Below are 18,040 nucleotides of genomic sequence, written 5' to 3' on the forward strand. Positions count from 1 at the left end.
TTTGAGAAGCCCTAACCCTGAGGAGCTCCAGCACCGAAGTCCAGCCCCCCAGCATCCACGAGATCTACGTGGGGCCCTTCTGCTCTTTGCTGCTCACCGCGTTGTCCGGCTACCTGCCTGCTGGCTTGTGGCCCTTCTGACGACGAACCACGACAATCACATCACTGGTCTGGTTGCTCCAGACCGGCCCTTGCTCCCTTCCAAGGGAGGAGCACCCCGGACCCTCCAGGTCCACTCCAGACGCCATCTTGAGTCCACCGCGTGGGCTTGACTTTGACAAGGGTTGTTGCCCCAATCCTGGGTCCAGCATCGCCGACAGCAGACACCTTCGTGGGACAGCTCGCACCTCCATCCTGGTCGTCGACAACGCCTCCTGGTCCGAGAGACTGCAGAGCCCAGCGTTGCCCACTCACCTGGTCGAGGTGACTTCATCCAGTGCCATCCTGGTGCCCACCTAATCACTGGCTAGTGATTAAGAACTGAGTCCCCTCTGCTTTCAGGTCATCTCCATCTTCGATCCAGGCTTGGATCACTCCGGACATCACTGGTCGCCTGCCAGCAACTTCTTCTTTCAGGCTCCATAGACTGTAACGAGGATTCCCGACGTCTTTTGAACCCTATGCAGCCGCAGCCCCAGGGCTAGGTAACTTGAGCATTTCGGTGCTTCAACGTAGGTTAACTATCTAAGTGTCCAGATCCTTTTTCGTTTTCAGCCTATCTAGTCGGATTCGTCCGATAACACTAACTTTACGAAAACTAGCATCCATAGACTTTGTCCCGCATCCCGCGTGAGAGTGCACACTCTGCACCCGATCCCCCTAGGCCTCCTGCTCCTAACCTGAAGGTTCAGGAGTGTAGTCCTGGCGATCCTAAAGCCTCTGGATCTTGTTACTTACCTGCTAGTATTTCACATTCCACTTTTGTAGTATATGGTTTTTCATGCCCCTCGGGCATTTGTGCAAATTGTGCAACTTAAAGTATTTTCTTAAGAGTTTTGTTATGTGCTTAGCTCCCCGACTCATAAAGAGATCAGGGTAGACTTGTTATAAATAAATATCCTTTTATTTTCATAACAACTTGTGTGGAGTCCTTTCACTTGGTGTTCAAGGGGTATATGTGATGGTATAACAGCTGGCTTAACACGCCCTCTAGAGTTTAGCCTAAAGACTGCTCTTGTCCATGTTACTAGGATAGCTGGTCTATAAGGTTGACTTACAACCAATCATCAATAAGGGTCGCTTGGAATGATACACAGTGATCACTAGAATAGTGAGCACTACATATCAGGCCAACTTCTCACATTGGTACGCAGCAGTTGGGATTTGAGCTTGCTGTTGTTTTACCACATGTATCCTAAGAATATCATTTGAAAGATCACATAAGTACCAAGGTACATATAACTTAGCTTAGAATACTCTGAGTTCTACTGAACCAGCTGTTGTAGTTTAACAGGGCTTAGCACACCCTGACTACAACTCTTAGCAAGGGATCAGTAGGCAAACAAATAGTGTAGGTAAGTGCACCACTTACACCTCACTAGAAAAGCATGTCAGACAAAGGAGGGAACTCAGAGGCCCCCCTTATGTCAGTTGACCCTCCACAGGTCATATCAAGATATGCAGCTCTTAACTTCCAGGAGATGAGACAAGTGTGTACCTCCAGGAAGCTAAAACAGGGTTCTAACCCTACCATCCCATTTCTGATAGGTCTCTTAGAGACTTATGATGCAAGGAGGGCTTCTAACACAGGCCCTTCTAATCCAGATGGGAGCATGCTCCCCCTTAGAGGGAACCCTTGGGGACCCTGACCTCAACCTCAATGGAACAGTTAGTGAAGGAGAGGAAGAGGATCAGGAGTTGTCAGGGGATGAGGCAGACAAGGGTCAGGTAGAAGTCAGTAGACTCACCAGGACCAACTTAAGCAGGCATGAAAATGGACTTGGGGGACCCCCAGGCCCACTCTCAGGCAGGCTTAACATTGGGAATGGACGAGTTAGGTCTCTATCCAGAGGCTCTAACAGATCCATTCGAACCAATGGCTCTCAGACCTCTTCTCACAGAGGGCTGACATCCCCTCAGAGAAGAGAGCATGAAGCTAAGATGAGGGAAGTCAATCTGAGGATTGAAAGGGAAGAACTTTCCCCGGCCAAAGAGAGACTTGCCTTTGCTAGAGAGCAGAAATTGAGTGGGGCAGACCCCACTGGTGGCAGCATTTTACCTAGAGAAAAGGACAGGAGTTTAGACACTAACCGGAGTAAGATAGTGCCCCCCTTTAAACAAGGGGATAACATCCACAAATGGATGACTGCTTTGGAGAGGGCCTGCACTGTCCAGTGCGTCCCCCAGAGTCAGTGGGCAGCTATCTTGTGGCTCTCCTTTGAAGGCAAAGGTAGAGATAAGCTCCTCACTACTAGAGCTGAGGATGCTAACAATTACCAAGTCCTGAAAAATACACTGATTGATGGGTTTGGCTTAACAACTGAGCAGTACAGGTTGCTGTTCAGAGACACCCAGAAAACTCAGTCTCAGGATTGGTCTGACTTTGTGGATTGTGCCACTAAGGTTTTGGAAGGCTGGTTGCTGGGCAGTAAGGTTACTGATTACACAGGGTTGTACAATCTGATCATGAGAGAACAGATTTTAAATAATTGTCAGAACCAGTTGTTGCATCAGCACCTTGTTGACTCGGATCTGACCTCTCCCCAAGAATTGGGAAAGAAGGCAGACGGGTGGGTCAGAACAAGGGTCAAGCAGAACCAGACTCAGAACTAGGGTGGTCAGAAGAAAGCAGACCAAAAGGGTAGTAACAAGGGTGAACAAAATGACCAGAAGTCTTCGACAGGTCCCCAACAAACCAAAGAGGGTGGGGGTCAGGCTTCACAGCAGAAAAAGAAGACTCAAGAAGGCCAGTCAAAAAAGGTGGTGCCAATGCTGTAAAAGTAAAACTCACTGGTTTAGTGAGTGCACCAAGAAAGGATGGCAAACTCCTACCACTACAGCCCCTAAGGCACCTGCACCCCCTAATACAGTCAGTAGTGGTAGTGCACCTCCCAAGGGATTAGTTGGGTTAACCTTGGGATCTGAGGGGTATGACAACCTAGTTGGCACACTCACTCAGGCTGTCCTTGTCTGTACAGGGGATGTGGATATATCCCCTGATGCAAGTCCCAATACTTTGGGCAAATACAGGCAGACACCTTTTATTAATGGAAAAATGGCTCAGGCCTACAGGGACACTTGTGCCAGTGTCACAATGGTGATACCTAACTTTGTGGACCCTGGACAGATCATGCTAGGTACAGACTACCTAGTGACCAATGCCAGCAATGTCACTACCCACCATAGTATGGCAATTGTTGATTTCTCCTGGGGAGGGGTAAGTGGCCAAAAGAAAGTTGTGGTTAGTTCAGACCGCCCAGTAGAATGTTTGTTGGGCAATGATTTGGAAACATCACTATGGTCAGAAGTGGAGCAGAGGACTCACATGGAAATGTTAGGCTTGCCAGCACATGTCCTTGCTGTGACTAGGTCACAGGCCAGAAGATGCCCCACTGAACTGAACAGGTGCTGGATCCTGGAACAATGGACCAGACACCTTCCAAGAGAAAGAGCAGTAGGGTTAAGGCATTGCCTTCCCCCTTGCCCCATGTTGTGGATCAAGTCTCAGAGGAGGCTGACCTCAAAGAACTGAGGGAAACTGAGCCTAAAGAACTTGAATCTGATCAGGTTGAGTTTCTGGGCTCAGGGGGACCCTCCAGGGAAGACCTGGGGAAGGCACAGTTAGACTGCCCTTCACTTGAACCCCTCAGACAGCAGGCTGCTGCTGAGGCTACAGGGAACGCCACAGGTACCCACAAGGTATAATGGGATGATGGACTCCTGTACTCTGAAGCAAGAGACCCCAAACCTGGTGCAACCAGGAGGCTGGTATTCCCCTTGTCACAGAGAGGTTTCCTTCTTACCTTGGCCCATGAGATTCCCCTTGCAGGACACTTAGGCCAGACAAAGACTTGGGACAGACTTGTCTCACACTTTCACTGGCCTCACATGAATGAAGATACCAAGGAGTTTTGTCGCTCCTGTGTCACTTGCCAAGCCAGTGGTAAGTCAGGTGGCACAACAAAGGCCCCCCTTATACCACTACCAGTGGTGGGGGTACCCTTTGAAAGAGTGGGGATTGACATTGTTGGTCCAATAAAACCCCAGATAGCATCAGGGCACAAGTTTATACTGGTGGTGGTGGACCATGCCACCAGGTATCCGGAAGCTATTCCCCTTAGGACCACTACAGCACCTGTTGTGGCAAGAGCCCTAGTTGGAGTGTTCTCCAGAGTGGGCTTCCCTAAGGAGGTTGTCTCTAACAGAGGTGCAAACTTAATGTCAGGATATCTGACTGCAATGTGGAAGTAATGTGGTGTTAACTACAAGTTCACCACACCCTATCATCCACAGTGCAATGGGTTTGTTGAAAGGTTCAACAGGACCCTAAAAAGGGATGATTCATGGACTACCTGAAAAGCTCAGGCGTAGATGGGATGTCCTGATACCCTGCCTTTTGTTTGCTTACAGAGAAGTCCCACAGAAGGGGGTTGGCTACAGCCCTTTTGAACTTTTGTATGGGCATCCTGTAAGAGGACCCCTTTGTTTGGTGAAGGGAGGATGGGAGAGACCTCTCAAAAAGCCTGCAACCAACATTGTGGACTATGTACTTGGTCTCCGCTCCAGGATGGCTGAGTATATGGAAAAGGCATCTAAAAACCTTGAGGCAAGCCAAGAACTCCAAAAAGCTTGGCATGACCAAAAGGCTATACTGACTGTGTACAAGCCTGGACAGAAGGTGTGGGTGCTGGAGCCAGTGGCCCCAGCAGCACTCAAAGACAAATGGTCTGGGCCCCACACAATCATTGAGCAAAAGGGAGTTGTCACCTACCTGGTGGACCTTGGGAACTCCCAGGAGCCCCCTCAGGGTGCTCCATGTGAACTGGCTCAAAGCATATGTCGACAGGAAGGACATGAGTTTGCTCATGGCCACAGATGAGGGACAGGAGGAGGAGAGTGACCCTCTCCCAGACCTGCTCACTCAGAACCCTGATGATGGGTCAGTAGATGGTGTTGTCTTTTGTGGCAGCCTCTCTGAGCATCAGCAAAAGGATTGCTAACAAGTTCTTCAATCCTTTAGACATATGTTCTCTCTGACACCCAGTCAGACCAATTGGTGTACTCATGAGGTTGACACTGGGGACAGTCTGCCAGTTAAGAGTAAAATCTACAGACAGCCTGATCATGTCAGAGACTGCATTAAGACAGAAGTGCAGAAAATGTTGGAGCTGGGAATCATTGAGCCCTCAGATAGCCCTTGGGCTAGTCCAGTAGTTCTAGTGCCAAAGCCTCACACCCAGGGTGGTAAGAAAGAGATGAGGTTTTGCGTAGACTACAGAGGCCTCAATGCAGTCACTAAAACTGATGCCCACCCAATACCAAGGGCAGATGAACTTATAGATAGATTGGCTTCTGCCAACTACTTAAGCACATTTGACCTGACAGCTGGGTATTGGCAAATCAGGTTAGCTGAGGAAGCCAAGCTCAAGACAGCATTTTCTACCCCTGGTGGGCATTATCAGTTTGTGGTAATGCCCTTTGGTTTGAAAAATGCACCTGCCACCTTCCAAAGGCTGGTGAATCAAGTTCTCACTGGGCTGGATGACTTCTGTGCAGCATATCTTGATGATATAGCTGTCTTTAGTTCCACCTGGGAGGATCACCTGGTCCACCTGAGGAAAGTGTTAGAGGCACTGCAGAAAGCAGGTCTCACTATCAAGGCCACAAAGTGCCAGATAGGGCAGACACAGGTTGTATACCTGGGCCACCTTGTAGGTGGAGGCCAGGTTCAGCCATTGGAGAGCAAGATACAGGCCATCAAGGACTGGGCTCCTCCAACCACCCAGACTCAGGTTCGAGCTTTCTTGGGCCTGACTGGTTATTACAGGAAATTTGTCAGAAATTATGGATCAATTGTGACTCCACTTAATGACCTGACAAGTAAAAAGATGCCAAAGAAAGTTCAGTGGACAGCAAGCTGTCAAAAAGCATTCGATGACCTAAAGCAGGCCATGTGCACAGCACCTATCCTAAAGAGTCCAGACTACTCCAAAACATTCATTGTCCAAACAGATGCTTCTGAGTTGGGTGTGGGAGCTGTTCTATCTCAGCTGAATGTTGATGGTCATGACCAGCCCATTGCTTTTATTAGCAGAAGGCTGACCCCCAGAGAGAAAAATTGGTCAGCTATTGAGAGGGAGGCCTTTGCTGTGGATTGGGCCCTGAAGAAACTGAGGCTATACTTGTTTGGCACTCATTTCAAGATTCAGACCGACCTTAAGCCCCTCTTGTGGCTAAATCAGATGAAGGGTGAAAACCCCAAACTACTTAGGTGGTCCATTTCCCTACAGGGGATGGATTTTACAGTGGAGCATAGACCTGGCACTGATAATGGCAATGCAGATGGGCTCTCCAGGTATTTCCACTTAGAGCAAGAAGACTCACCAGGTCAAGGTTAGTTTATTGTCCCAAAGTTTGGGGGGGGGGGGTCATGTAGGAGAGTAGTGTCTGCAATCCTATGATCACCCCAGATTTTTGCTTTTTGCTTCACTGGTTTACGACTTTCCCTGGCTGTGGGCCTGCTAATCAGACCCACAGCCTAGCTATTCTCTCTCTAAATTGTCTCACATGTACCTTAGGTGCATTTACCAATTGGTACTGGGCCACCTTATCAGTCCCTGTACAGTATACCTTAGGTATCCAGGGCATAGGTGTACCCAGGGCCTACCAGGGGCTGCAGCATGTATTATGCCACCCCTGGCTGGCCATCTAAATCTGACACAACTGGCTGCACGACAGCTGGGGCAAGGTGGTGTAAACACCCTTTGCTTTAGCTATAGTATTCCTATATCTAACCCTAAAATGGACACATGTATTCCTATCAGTCACTCCTATGGCAGGCCTTAACAATCCTGAAGGCAGTGCGTGGAATTATGTGAGATGGTGCTCTGGCATGAGCTGAGCCCGTCTGCAGCTTGCGGAACCAAGTCCTAATAGCTGTTCTATGATAACGCGTACCATATACTCTTAAGTGCATTATAATCCTCGCGGTTATTTGCTATCTTTGGTATCGCTTTATCAAAACATGTCGAGTAAGGTGTCATACGAATTGGAATACTAACCCCTCGGCATTTCTGGCGACGGGGTTAGCATTCCACCCTTCTAGAGGGACACGACATGTATGTAACTGTGAACCTCGGTTAAAGTTAACTCGAGCCTCAGCATCACAAAATGGATGCTGCCACCACAGACACAAGTCTGACCTCCTGCTGCTGGGAGTCCTTCCAGCGAGGAGAGCTTGGACAAACGGTTTCCTGTCAGGGGCCGTGCTAGCACCATCCCAGACAGGGTTTTGTGTATCCCAGGTAGGCAGGGCTGAGAAGGAAGGTGACTGCAAGTGGCACCCCGGTGCTCACTATGCATCTGCCGGTTTGAACCAGTTCCAGGGGCACACCAGCCCCTGAGACGGGGAAAGTCCGGACAAGGGAGAGGGGTGTAACCACCCCCCTCCTGGTCCCACCCATGGGCAGGACCTAGTCGGGTGCCAGCCCCTTTCTTTAGTATAAAAGTAGGAGCGGGCCCCCTTCCCAAATTAGATAATTCTGAATCTTGATGACTTTCCATGGAAGAACTCTTGAAAATTTCTGAAGACTCTCCCTTGTGGCTAAGGAGTAGCCACCCTGCACCAGCGGGCACCATCTAAGCACATGCGGTTTGCTGCAAGTCCATCCTCAGGATCAAGACTGCCCAGCTCGACGAGACCCGGATTCCCTGGCACCTCTGACCTCTACCTACATCATCAGCCCAGCTGAGATTCGTGGATGTGACGAGACCTGAAGGGACCGGCCATCTTCAAAACTGCACGACGCTTATCCAGCACGACCGCCGAGGGATCCTCGAGTGAGTGCTTTGGGGTTTGAGAAGCCCTAACTCTGAGCAGCTCCAGCACCGAAGTCCAGCCCCCCAGCATCCACGAGATCTGCGTGGGGCCCTTCTGCTCTTTGCTGCTCACCGCGTTGTCCGGCTACTTGCCTGCTGGCTTGTGGCCCTTCTGACAACGAACCACGACAATCACATCGCTGGTCTGGTTGCTCCAGACCGGCTCTTGCTCCCTTCCAAGAGAGGAGCACCCCGGACCCTCCAGGTCCACTCCAGACGCCATCTTGAGTCCACCGCGTGGGCTTGACTTTGACAAGGGTTATTGCCCCAATCCTGGGTCCAGCATCGCCGACAGCAGACACCTTCGTGGGACAGCTCGCACCTCCATCCTGGTCGTCGACAACGCCTCCTGGTCCGAGAGACTGCAGAGCCCAGCGTTGCCCACTCACCTGGTCGAGGTGACTTCATCCAGTGCCATCCTGGTGCCCACCTAATCACTGGCTAGTGATTAAGAACTGAGTCCCCTCTGCTTTCAGGTCATCTCCATCTTCGATCCAGGCTTGGATCACTCCGGACATCACTGGTCGCCTGCCAGCAACTTCTTCTTTCAGGCTCCATAGACTGTAACGAGGATTCCCGACGTCTTTTGAACCCTATGCAGCCGCAGCCCCAGGGCTAGGTAACTTGAGCATTTCGGTGCTCCAACGTAGGTTAACTATCTAAGTGTCCAGATCCTTTTTCGTTTTCAGCCTATCTAGTCGGATTCGTCCGATAACACTAACTTTACGAAAACTAGCATCCATAGACTTTGTCCCGCATCCCGCGTGAGAGTGCACACTCTGCACCCGATCCCCCTAGGCCTCCTGCTCCTAACCTGAAGGTTCAGGAGTGTAGTCCTGGCGATCCTAAAGCCTCTGGATCTTGTTACTTACCTGCTAGTATTTCACATTCCACTTTTGTAGTATATGGTTTTTCATGCCCCTCGGGCATTTGTGCAAATTGTGCAACTTAAAGTATTTTCTTAAGAGTTTTGTTATGTGCTTAGCTCCCTGACTCATAAAGAGATCAGGGTAGACTTGTTATAAATAAATATCCTTTTATTTTCATAACAACTTGTGAGGTGTCCTTTCACTTGGTGTTCAAGGGGTATATGTGATGGTATAACAGCTGGCTTAACACGCCCTCTAGAGTTTAGCCTAAAGACTGCTCTTGTCCATGCTACTAGGATAGCTGGTCTATAAGGTTGACTTACAACCAATCATCAATAAGGGTCGTTTGGAATGATACACAGTGATCACTAGAATAGTGAGCACTACATATCAGGCCAACTTCTCACAGGGATGCTCCAGGACCCATGAGGCTAGAAAGACTATTGGGGCTTTACAGGCGAGGATGTAGCTTAATGTCAGGACAGAGCAGACCACACACACACAATTGTTTTTAAATATTGGTGGAATCTAGTGGGCTTTGTGACCCCATCTGGGGACAGGTGGCAGGTAAATCTTTCCATCATCTCCCTAAGAAGAGGTGACAAAAAGATTGTTGGAGCTTTATGGGCAGGGTGTGTGGCCCAATGGGTGGGTAACCACATTCTTAAGAAAATGTTTGTAGTAGGCTTTCTACCCCCATGGGAGGAGCAGGTTAAGGGTAAACTCGCCAATCTGCCTCCAGGAAAGCAGTCGGACAGAAAGACTGTTGTAGTGGGGTGGTGAGTAGGCAGTGGCAGTGTCTACAGCCACTGTGCTCAGCGCTGAGGCAGCATTTTAATAGCGTTTAAAGCGTTTTAATTTTTCGTCTGACATTGACATTTTTAAATTTCCTGTGCCACGTTAGTTGCTGGCTTACCTGCTGGAGCGGACGCCGGGGCTGATCTCTTCCCTCCTTCCCGCCCTGGTCCGACGCGGTGACTAGCACCGTTGCGCGGAGGGCGAGGAAGGTCGAGACTGCTACTTCCGGTGAGCGGGGGGGGACCGGTTAGCGGTCTAGTGCTCCTGAGGCACTCGCTCTGGGGCATATAAGGCGGATGTATTCTCGGCAGCGCAGCGGACAAGCGCAGCGGGCGCGACGAAGGCGCGCCGAAGTGTCGCCAAATTCGAGCCCGTCTGCGCCCGTCCGCGGCCGACTGCGGGCTAGAGCGAGAACACCTGTTCCGGATGGTAAGATCTACTGGGACAGGGAGCAGCTCCTCAGACTATGTCCGGATACCACACAACCATGCAGGCACGGCATGTCCAGTGAGGATGCGGAATGTGCTCACTGCGGTTTCCGTTTTACCACCTTGTTGCAAGATGCTGGGGAGCAAGCCGCGCTAACCTGTGGTCTCCTTAACGTGAGGTCATTGCGCAAACATAGACTCGACATATTCGAGCTGCTTACGGAGAGAAGGTTTGACCTATTGTTCCTCACGGAAACATGGCTGGACCAGTTCTCTGATTCTGATATCATCGAGGCTATGCCTGAAAGTTACTCCATGGTTAGGCAGGACAGGCCAGTGGGGAAGGGAGTGGGGATAGCGATTATTTTTAGGAAAACTCTTGGATGTTTGTTGGAGTTTACGTTGGTCGCTGAGAGCGAGGCGGGAGCATTCACTATACAAGTCAACGGGGGAATGACGATTAAAGGTTTTCTTGTTTATAGACCCCCAGGGCCTTGTACCAAGTTCAGGGAGAGTCTGTTAGAAAGTTTAACAGAGGCAACGCTACGTAGGGACACATTCCTCCTACTGGGCGATCTGAATCTGCATTTGAATTGCCCAGAGGATAAAGGAGTGGAGGAATTTTGCCGGGATATTCAAGCCCTTCAGCTTGAACTTAAGCTCTCAAGCCCCACGCACCGTCAAGGTCATCTTTTGGACCCGGTTTTTGCAAACTGGGGAGGGGTCGAGGTTTCCACAATTGAACCGATCCCCTGGACAGACCACTTTTTGGTGGTATTCTCTATAAATAGCCCCAAAGCCACAAAACTTAGTCAGGCACCCCTGAACTATTTAAGGAGGAAGTCGGCAAAATTCTCCTTGGGGGATTTTAATCAAGCTCTGATGAGGGACGGCCAGCCTGGAGGTGAGGATATAGAAACGGCGGTTTTTAACCTGAATAGGCGCATTACAGAAGCGCTTGACCAGACCGCTCCACTCTGCCGAACATTCGCATGCGGCCGCAAGGAAAGATCAGCCCCATGGTTCAGTGGAGAGCTGCGGCTAACAAAGGCGGAATGTAAGCGAGCCGAAAGAGCTTGGAGGGTGACATATGACACTCAGGCCAGGGAACTGTTTTTAGAAAAAAGGCGGCTTCATCACAGGCTGATTAAAAAGTCGAAGGCAGCCTTTTATGCAGGACAAATTTTAGGGGCAAAAAATTCGGCCAAAGAACTTTTCGGCATCTATAAGTCTTTGACTATTATAGACTCGTCTGCAGACCCGGAGAGTTGTTCGACGGAAATATGCGACCGCATCGCCGAATACTTCTCCACTAAAGTCGAGAAAATTTACTCGACCTTTCCTAACTCTCCCCCTACAGGGGTTGAGTTTGAGGTAACATCGGAGGGCACGGAGACTGCGGGGTTCCTCACAAACTTCAGTACCCCCCCTCCTGAAGAGCTAGTCAGGGTATGCCTCTCTGTAAAATCGGGCTCCCCTTTGGACCTGGTGTCCCCTAAACGATTGGGGGACAGCCTGGAAGTACTGGAGCCCTATATAAGGCATGTCCTGGATACCTCCTTCAAGTCTGGCATGTTACCTAAGGGGTGGAAACAGGCAGTGGTGCTCCCTCTCCGGAAGAAATCCCACATTGGCTTTGAGGTGTTAGAAAATCTGAGGCCCATCTCACTCCTGCCTTTTCTGTCCAAAGTGGCGGAGAAGGTGGTAAACACCCAAATCATGAAACATGTGGAGGAGGCGGGATTGCTCCACGCTACGCAGTTTGGCTTTAGACCGCGCCACTCTACAGAGTCCGCCCTTCTTATGGCAACAGAACATCTGAGACAGGGCGTAGTTGAAGGGCAAACTATGGCCCTGATCCTGCTAGACCTCAGCACGGCGTTCGACACTGTAGCACATACCACCTTGCTACAGTGTCTGAACAGAGGTGGCATCGCTAACGCTGCGCTGAGGTGGATCCAGGCCTTCCTAACGGGAAGAAGCTTTCAAGTGAGGCAAGGCGACTGCTATTCTAAGGGGGTACTTTTGGGCCAGGGCGTGCCTCAAGGCTCGTCCCTGAGCCCGACCCTTTTTAATCTGTATGTAGCGCCTGTAGCCTCCATTGTGGAGAGCCATGGCCTCCAAATGGTATCTTATGCCGATGATACGCAACTAGTCATCTCCCTGTCGCATGCGCCCTGTCTTGCTGCAGATGGCTTCCGGTCGTGCATGAAAGAGCTCGCCGATTGGATGGCCATCAATTGTTTGAAACTTAATGGCAGCAAGACAGAGGTGTTGGTGGTAGGGAGAGCCCAGTCTGCGTGGTCGTCGGCTTGGTGGCCATCCTGTTTAGGACCGACTCCCACCCCCTGATAGGAGGCAAAAAACCTAGGGGTATGGTTTGATGCGGGTCTTACTTTCGGGCCCCAGATCAACCGGGTGGTCGGAGTGTGCTTTGGGGTCCTGAAAAGACTGAGGAAAGTCTTGGACCTGCTACCGATGGAAGCTCGTCAAACCCTGGTACATGCTCTGGTCACCGCAAGGCTGGATTATGCGAACCCGCTGTGCCTAGGGGTACCGGAGAAAAGCATGGCCCGCCTTCAAGTGCTGCAAAATGCGGCAGCACGTCTGATCCTTAGGCTGCCCAAAAGGGCGCCTTCGAAGGTGGCCCTGCAGAAGTTACACTGGCTCCCTGTGAGGAGCAGAGTCGAATACAAAGCCCTCTGCACCTGTCACCGGATCCTGAATGGCAGGGCACCTCGACCATTGAGGATACTGATTGAAGTCTACGAACCTGCTCGAGCGCTCAGATCCGCGGGTGGGGGTCTGCTGAGGATCCCCAGGGTGAAGAAAACTCGCATGGGAGGCAGATCCTTTAGGTATTTAGCGGCAAACTACTGGAATAAACTCCCAGTGGACTAGCGCCTGGAACCTGAAGAAACGAGGTTTCGAGCTAAATTAAAAACCCACCTCTATGTTAGATAATGGCCTGCTTGGCAGCTGTTTTCCCTGTTTGCCGCCTCTCCCACTTTTCAGCGCGTGGACACGCCGGTGCGCGTAACTCAGCGCTTTATAAATGTCCCTATTATTATTATTATTATTTTAGGGGTGCTGTGAGCCTGATAACTGGTGGGCTGGCTGAGCCCCTGTGTTTTTCTAAAACCTGTTTGGTTAATTGGGTAAACTTCTCTATCACTCCCCTTATGTGGCAGAAAGACTTATGTGGAGGACCACTTGCCCATGCCTGGGAGTGTGCCTTTCCTCCTTGGTCTCTATAGGGTGGATGCCTACTTGGGGATCACAGTCCTGTGGGTGTCCACAACCAGGGATTCGCTATGGAGAGGAATTGCTGGAAAGAGGACACTGTTACATTTCCAGCTGTATCTCTCCCTCTCAGATCAATGCTGGGGGTGCTGAAATGTGTACCCCCAAGTCCTGACCAAAGTGAAGCCAGTGGACTGGTTTCTTTTTCAATCAGTGTGACTTCAGTGAGCTGTGTGTCACACTGACCCCCCCCCCCCCAAAAAAAAAAAGAGAGAAGAATTATCTCATGACACAAAGGAAGTCCTTCCCTCAAGTTATGACATTTTTTAAAACGAAAATGCTTCTGGTGCTTGCAACAGAAGAATTTTCTCATTTAGTGTGGTGGACGCTGTGTTTATGTCTACCACACTACAGAGGTAGTGCTGTGAACGTGAACAGTTCGTCCATGACAGAAAAGGGGTTAATGTGGCCACACAAGCATCGCCACAGAAATCCAAAATCCTGAAATGAGCTACATGCTAAAAAGCATTGCACCAGAAAAAGAACAATTGATAGATCGTTGATGAGACTAAGGGCCCCATTAGGATGGCGGGCGGATTGCCCCTTCTGGGCCGGCGGTGACTACCGCCGGCCCGGCTGGTGTAATCCGCCCGCCATCCCTGTAGAAAAGACCCCCCCGCCATATTAGAATGACTGGGGGGTCCGCGGCGGACGGAAAGACCGTCCTCCGCTTTTCCGCCCGGTCGACATGTCGACCGGGCAGAAAAGGGTTCAATATGGTGGCGGTGTCTGAAAGACACCACCAGCCATATTAGAATGTGCATTTTTCAATGCCTTAATAGTTCCACGAAAAGGCATGCAGGAATTGACAACGGGGGGCCGTTGGGGGCCCCCAGGTACTCTGGGGTTTGGGGGGTGCACATGGGGGGTACCTATGGTACCCCCCAGCAGTTCCATGCACAACATGGCAGGCACCGCGTGGTGCCTGCCATGTTGTACATGTTAGTGCACAACATGCCTTCCTGGCATTGTGGCGGGCGGTGCTGAGTGTACCGCCCTCCACAATGCCAGGAATGCAGGATGCCCCAGCCACTGTGACTGGCGCATCCTAATTGCCCCCAAGGGACCCACGCCCTTATGTCGGGCGGTCCCTTTTACCGTGAGGATGGCGGTGGACAATTTCCGCCCGCCATCCTAATGATGCCCTAAGTGACAGAGAACGCACACAAACCGGCTTTCAGTCCTTTGTGGTATAGGAAGCAAGAAAGCTAAACCTGGAGGTCAACTGTTTCTTAGAACACAAAAATTGCAATTCCTGTTGCAAGCAAAAAAAAAAACAAGAATTGAAAGAGAGCTACTTTCAATATAATTATAACTCAAGAAACATTCCATGGATGTATTTCTTAGATTACCAAGGACGTCCATGCACTCTACCAAATTATACTGGAACACCCAGGACTTTGGTACCAAAGCACACTTGCTACACATTTTTGTTCGAAAGAAAATCTAGGAGAGATTGGAGTTCAACTTCTGCAAATGTTCCAGTGCCCATCATAAAGACATGAACTGTATCGTCCTCTAGTACCCTTAGCATGAAAAAAAGAAACAGATATCCAAAGTACCCTCTGGGCCTTTATCAAAGGAAAAACAAGGAGGCCACTGACGAGATTGCTCAGCGATCAAGTGAGTAAAGTGGGCAGAAGTGTGGCACTATTCTTATGGATAAGCCAGACATGCAGACATTATAAGCTAAATGCCTTAAGCTGAAAGAGGAAGCAAAGTAATACCAAGAAAGAGAATGTTCGGTGTGCAAGAGGATGGACAGACCTTAAAGGCCACAAAGGACAAGAAAGACACTGCATGAGAGCTGCTTCCTGCATGAAGAAAGAAGCCAGGAGGAGAGCTCCTCAAGAAGATGAGCAAAGGTTCAGTGCGAAAAGGAAGCTCCTGATGCGGCCTCTAATAAAAGGATAATCTGTGGCACATAAATCTTATCTTTAGATTGGATTTTTCCACTTCTTCCCCAGTGCTCCGATTCACTTGGAGATAAGGAGATTGCAACTAAGGTTTTGCTAACGCTCATGCAGTTTGATTATGCAAAGGACCGTTCTCAGTGTAAAGAATTGCATATGATACAACATGCTGGCGTGCCTAGGAGAATTTTCTTTTAATCGGTCAAGGATAAAATGCTTGGTTATGGCAAAATGACTAAGGAATTTGGCAAGGATGCTGTTCCAAGAGGCACTCGTTATCTTCATCTCTTCTGGGTCCATCGTTCAAGTGCCAGGTTACTTACTACCCTCTCTCACTCACTTCTGAAGAGTTTTTGAAAGCACGGTTTCCTAACGTTTTGACTTCTGTGGACCCCCACTGAATAATTAGTGGAATCAGGGGACCCCCACGAGTAATTTTTGGAAGCTGGGGACCCGCGTGCTAAGCAATATATGTTTAGGAGTTGGACCTCAAAGCAATACACAAAAATACAAATAAAAGTATACAACAAACAGAAACTCAAAAATAGAACAAATGTCAAATTTGCAATGATATATGTATATACACACACATACATACACTTCCTTAATGTTTATTGATTAATTTTAATAATATTTGAATTTTGTAAAACAGTCACGGGCCCCAGGATGGTTAAGAACCACTGCTTTAAAACATTAGATATGGCAGAAGGTAGGGCCCACTGATATCCTAAAGACAGTGCTGAGGACTATTTTGGTGGGACTGAGTAAAAAGCCCAGTTTACATCAGATTGCTCGGAATACAATTTTTTTTAATAATAAAAAAAAACATTCTGTTTAAACATGTGAAAATAAAACCATACAACAAATTGTAGAAAACACCAGTAAAGACAACAGAAGCGACAACAAGGATGCCACGATGTAGTGTCATGCATCATGCCTACCTGCAAAGGAAAACATATTGGCTAGCTAGGCACCTGTAGCAAGGCGCTGCAAGAAAGGCGAGGCGCAGTTCGTCCTTTCTGCATTCGCTGAAGAGTACTGCAGCTGGTAAATAATACAATTCTCATTGTATATAACATTGTTTAATGTGGGGAACGTTAAGAAATATATGTTTTGGAAATGTATAAAGCTGAGCGTGGGACAGAATATTATTTTATAAAAGGCTGCAGTATTGTAATGGAAAAAATGCAACGAACTTTGTATAAAATACATGAATAAAAGGGTGTGTGTGTGTGTATTTAACTGGCCAGAGAGAAACAAAACGTGCATTTTTAAGGGGCGGGCATAAAACGTAGGGATAAAGGAGACGGATGAAACACATAATGAAACAGCAGGAGGATAGAATAAACCAAACGTCAAAAAATGTTTTCCAAAAGGACTGTCCTTCAAATAATAAAAGGTAGCAGTGTTATACAGCGGTTTTGTTGAGCCATGAGGCGCATGCCCAAAACTCTACCTGAGAAGAAGCGCCTTCCATCATCAACTCTCTCACACCCGGCTTCCGTGCACCTCTGTATCGGACTGTCCAGGTGAGGCGACCCGACAGGGAGTCAGTCGACCGTACTCCAGGAGGGAGGAGAGAGAAACTACAGTTTCATTTACATAAAATATAAATAGATAGAAGTCATGGGGAGAGGGGAGCAGCTGTTATGAACGACCAGCCTGACAGACATGCGAAGAGTGGATTCTGTGAGGACCAAGTGCTTTGGGTGGAAGTCAGAGGTCAGCGCGTGGGGAGCCGTTAGGGTGGGGGGTGTGAAACCAAAGATATCTGGATAGAGGGAAGAACGGAGTCGGGGTACAGTAAGGGGGGGGGGGGCATAACCCCACCTACACAATGCCTTCAGAGCTCAGGGGGCTAGAGTTGCTGCTACCCCCTTGACAGGGAAGCGCGACCCTCCCCCCCCTACACTCACTGCATGGACTCCCCTTTCACTCCTGGTGCATGCCGGGATGATATCTCCATACTGCGGTTCTGAAATGGATCAACAAACAACATTAATTGCATAAATAATATTGCCGGCCTCTTTTTAAGAGCCGCTGAAAAAAAAATTCACGACGGGATAGCGAAGAATGTAATATATATTTTGTACGGCGACCGTAAAAGCCTCCCCTCCCCCACTTCTTCCTGACATATCGTATTAACCGGATAAAATGATTTCAGGCAACGCAAAAATCGGTCCCGTTCTCTCCGTTAGGACCCCTCAGCGCTGTGCATACCGGGGATTGTAGTTTTATTGGCGATTCCAATTATTAATCTCACATACTACAGACTGCCACATAGAGAAAAGTATGTTTCTTGCTCTTTTTGTGTTCTATTTCTTCCAGAGGTTTATACTTCGAATAGGAAGGCAATTGTGCGCAAAGCAAACGTACGCAAGCAAGATCATTTCCTTTATTCAGACATGCCAACATTTGGAAACGGTAAAGAGGGAGCTTTAGAAAAACAAGCATTGGCAAAGACAATAGGTCTTGCCTATAAGAGAGCTTTTGGCTTTGACAATGTATTTTAGCCATGTTGTACAGCAGCATGGCAATAAGCAACACAGACAACAAGAGAGTTGGAGTGAACAAGCAACATGCATAATGGAAGCATTGGAAGGGAACAATGAGAGGGGTTGAAGAAAGGAAAAATATTACCTAAATCACACTGCATCTGCAGAAGGACACTAATCAAAATAAAGCAATCAGTA

General features: G+C 49.0%; 1 protein-coding gene across 2 annotated transcripts in view; it reads right to left on the reverse strand.

Annotated features, from left to right (window-relative positions):
• Positions 1-17,516, reverse strand: part of LOC147685081 (uncharacterized) — a 277,204-nt gene extending 259,688 nt beyond the window's left edge. Inside the window, exon 1 of one of the 2 annotated variants that reach the window (XM_086940956.1) lies at positions 16,804-17,316. In XM_086940956.1, coding sequence (XP_086797082.1) covers positions 16,804-16,827 — 24 coding nt within the window. In that variant the 5' untranslated portion in view covers positions 16,828-17,316. Of the gene's footprint in view, positions 1-16,803 lie in introns of both variants that reach the window. The other variant, XM_086940955.1, reaches the window with a different exon arrangement.
• Between the last annotated feature and the right edge of the window lie 524 nt (positions 17,517-18,040).

The sequence above is a fragment of the Lissotriton vulgaris genome, chromosome 10, assembly GCF_964263255.1.
Source record: "Lissotriton vulgaris chromosome 10, aLisVul1.2, whole genome shotgun sequence".
Lineage (NCBI taxonomy): Eukaryota > Metazoa > Chordata > Amphibia > Caudata > Salamandridae > Lissotriton > Lissotriton vulgaris.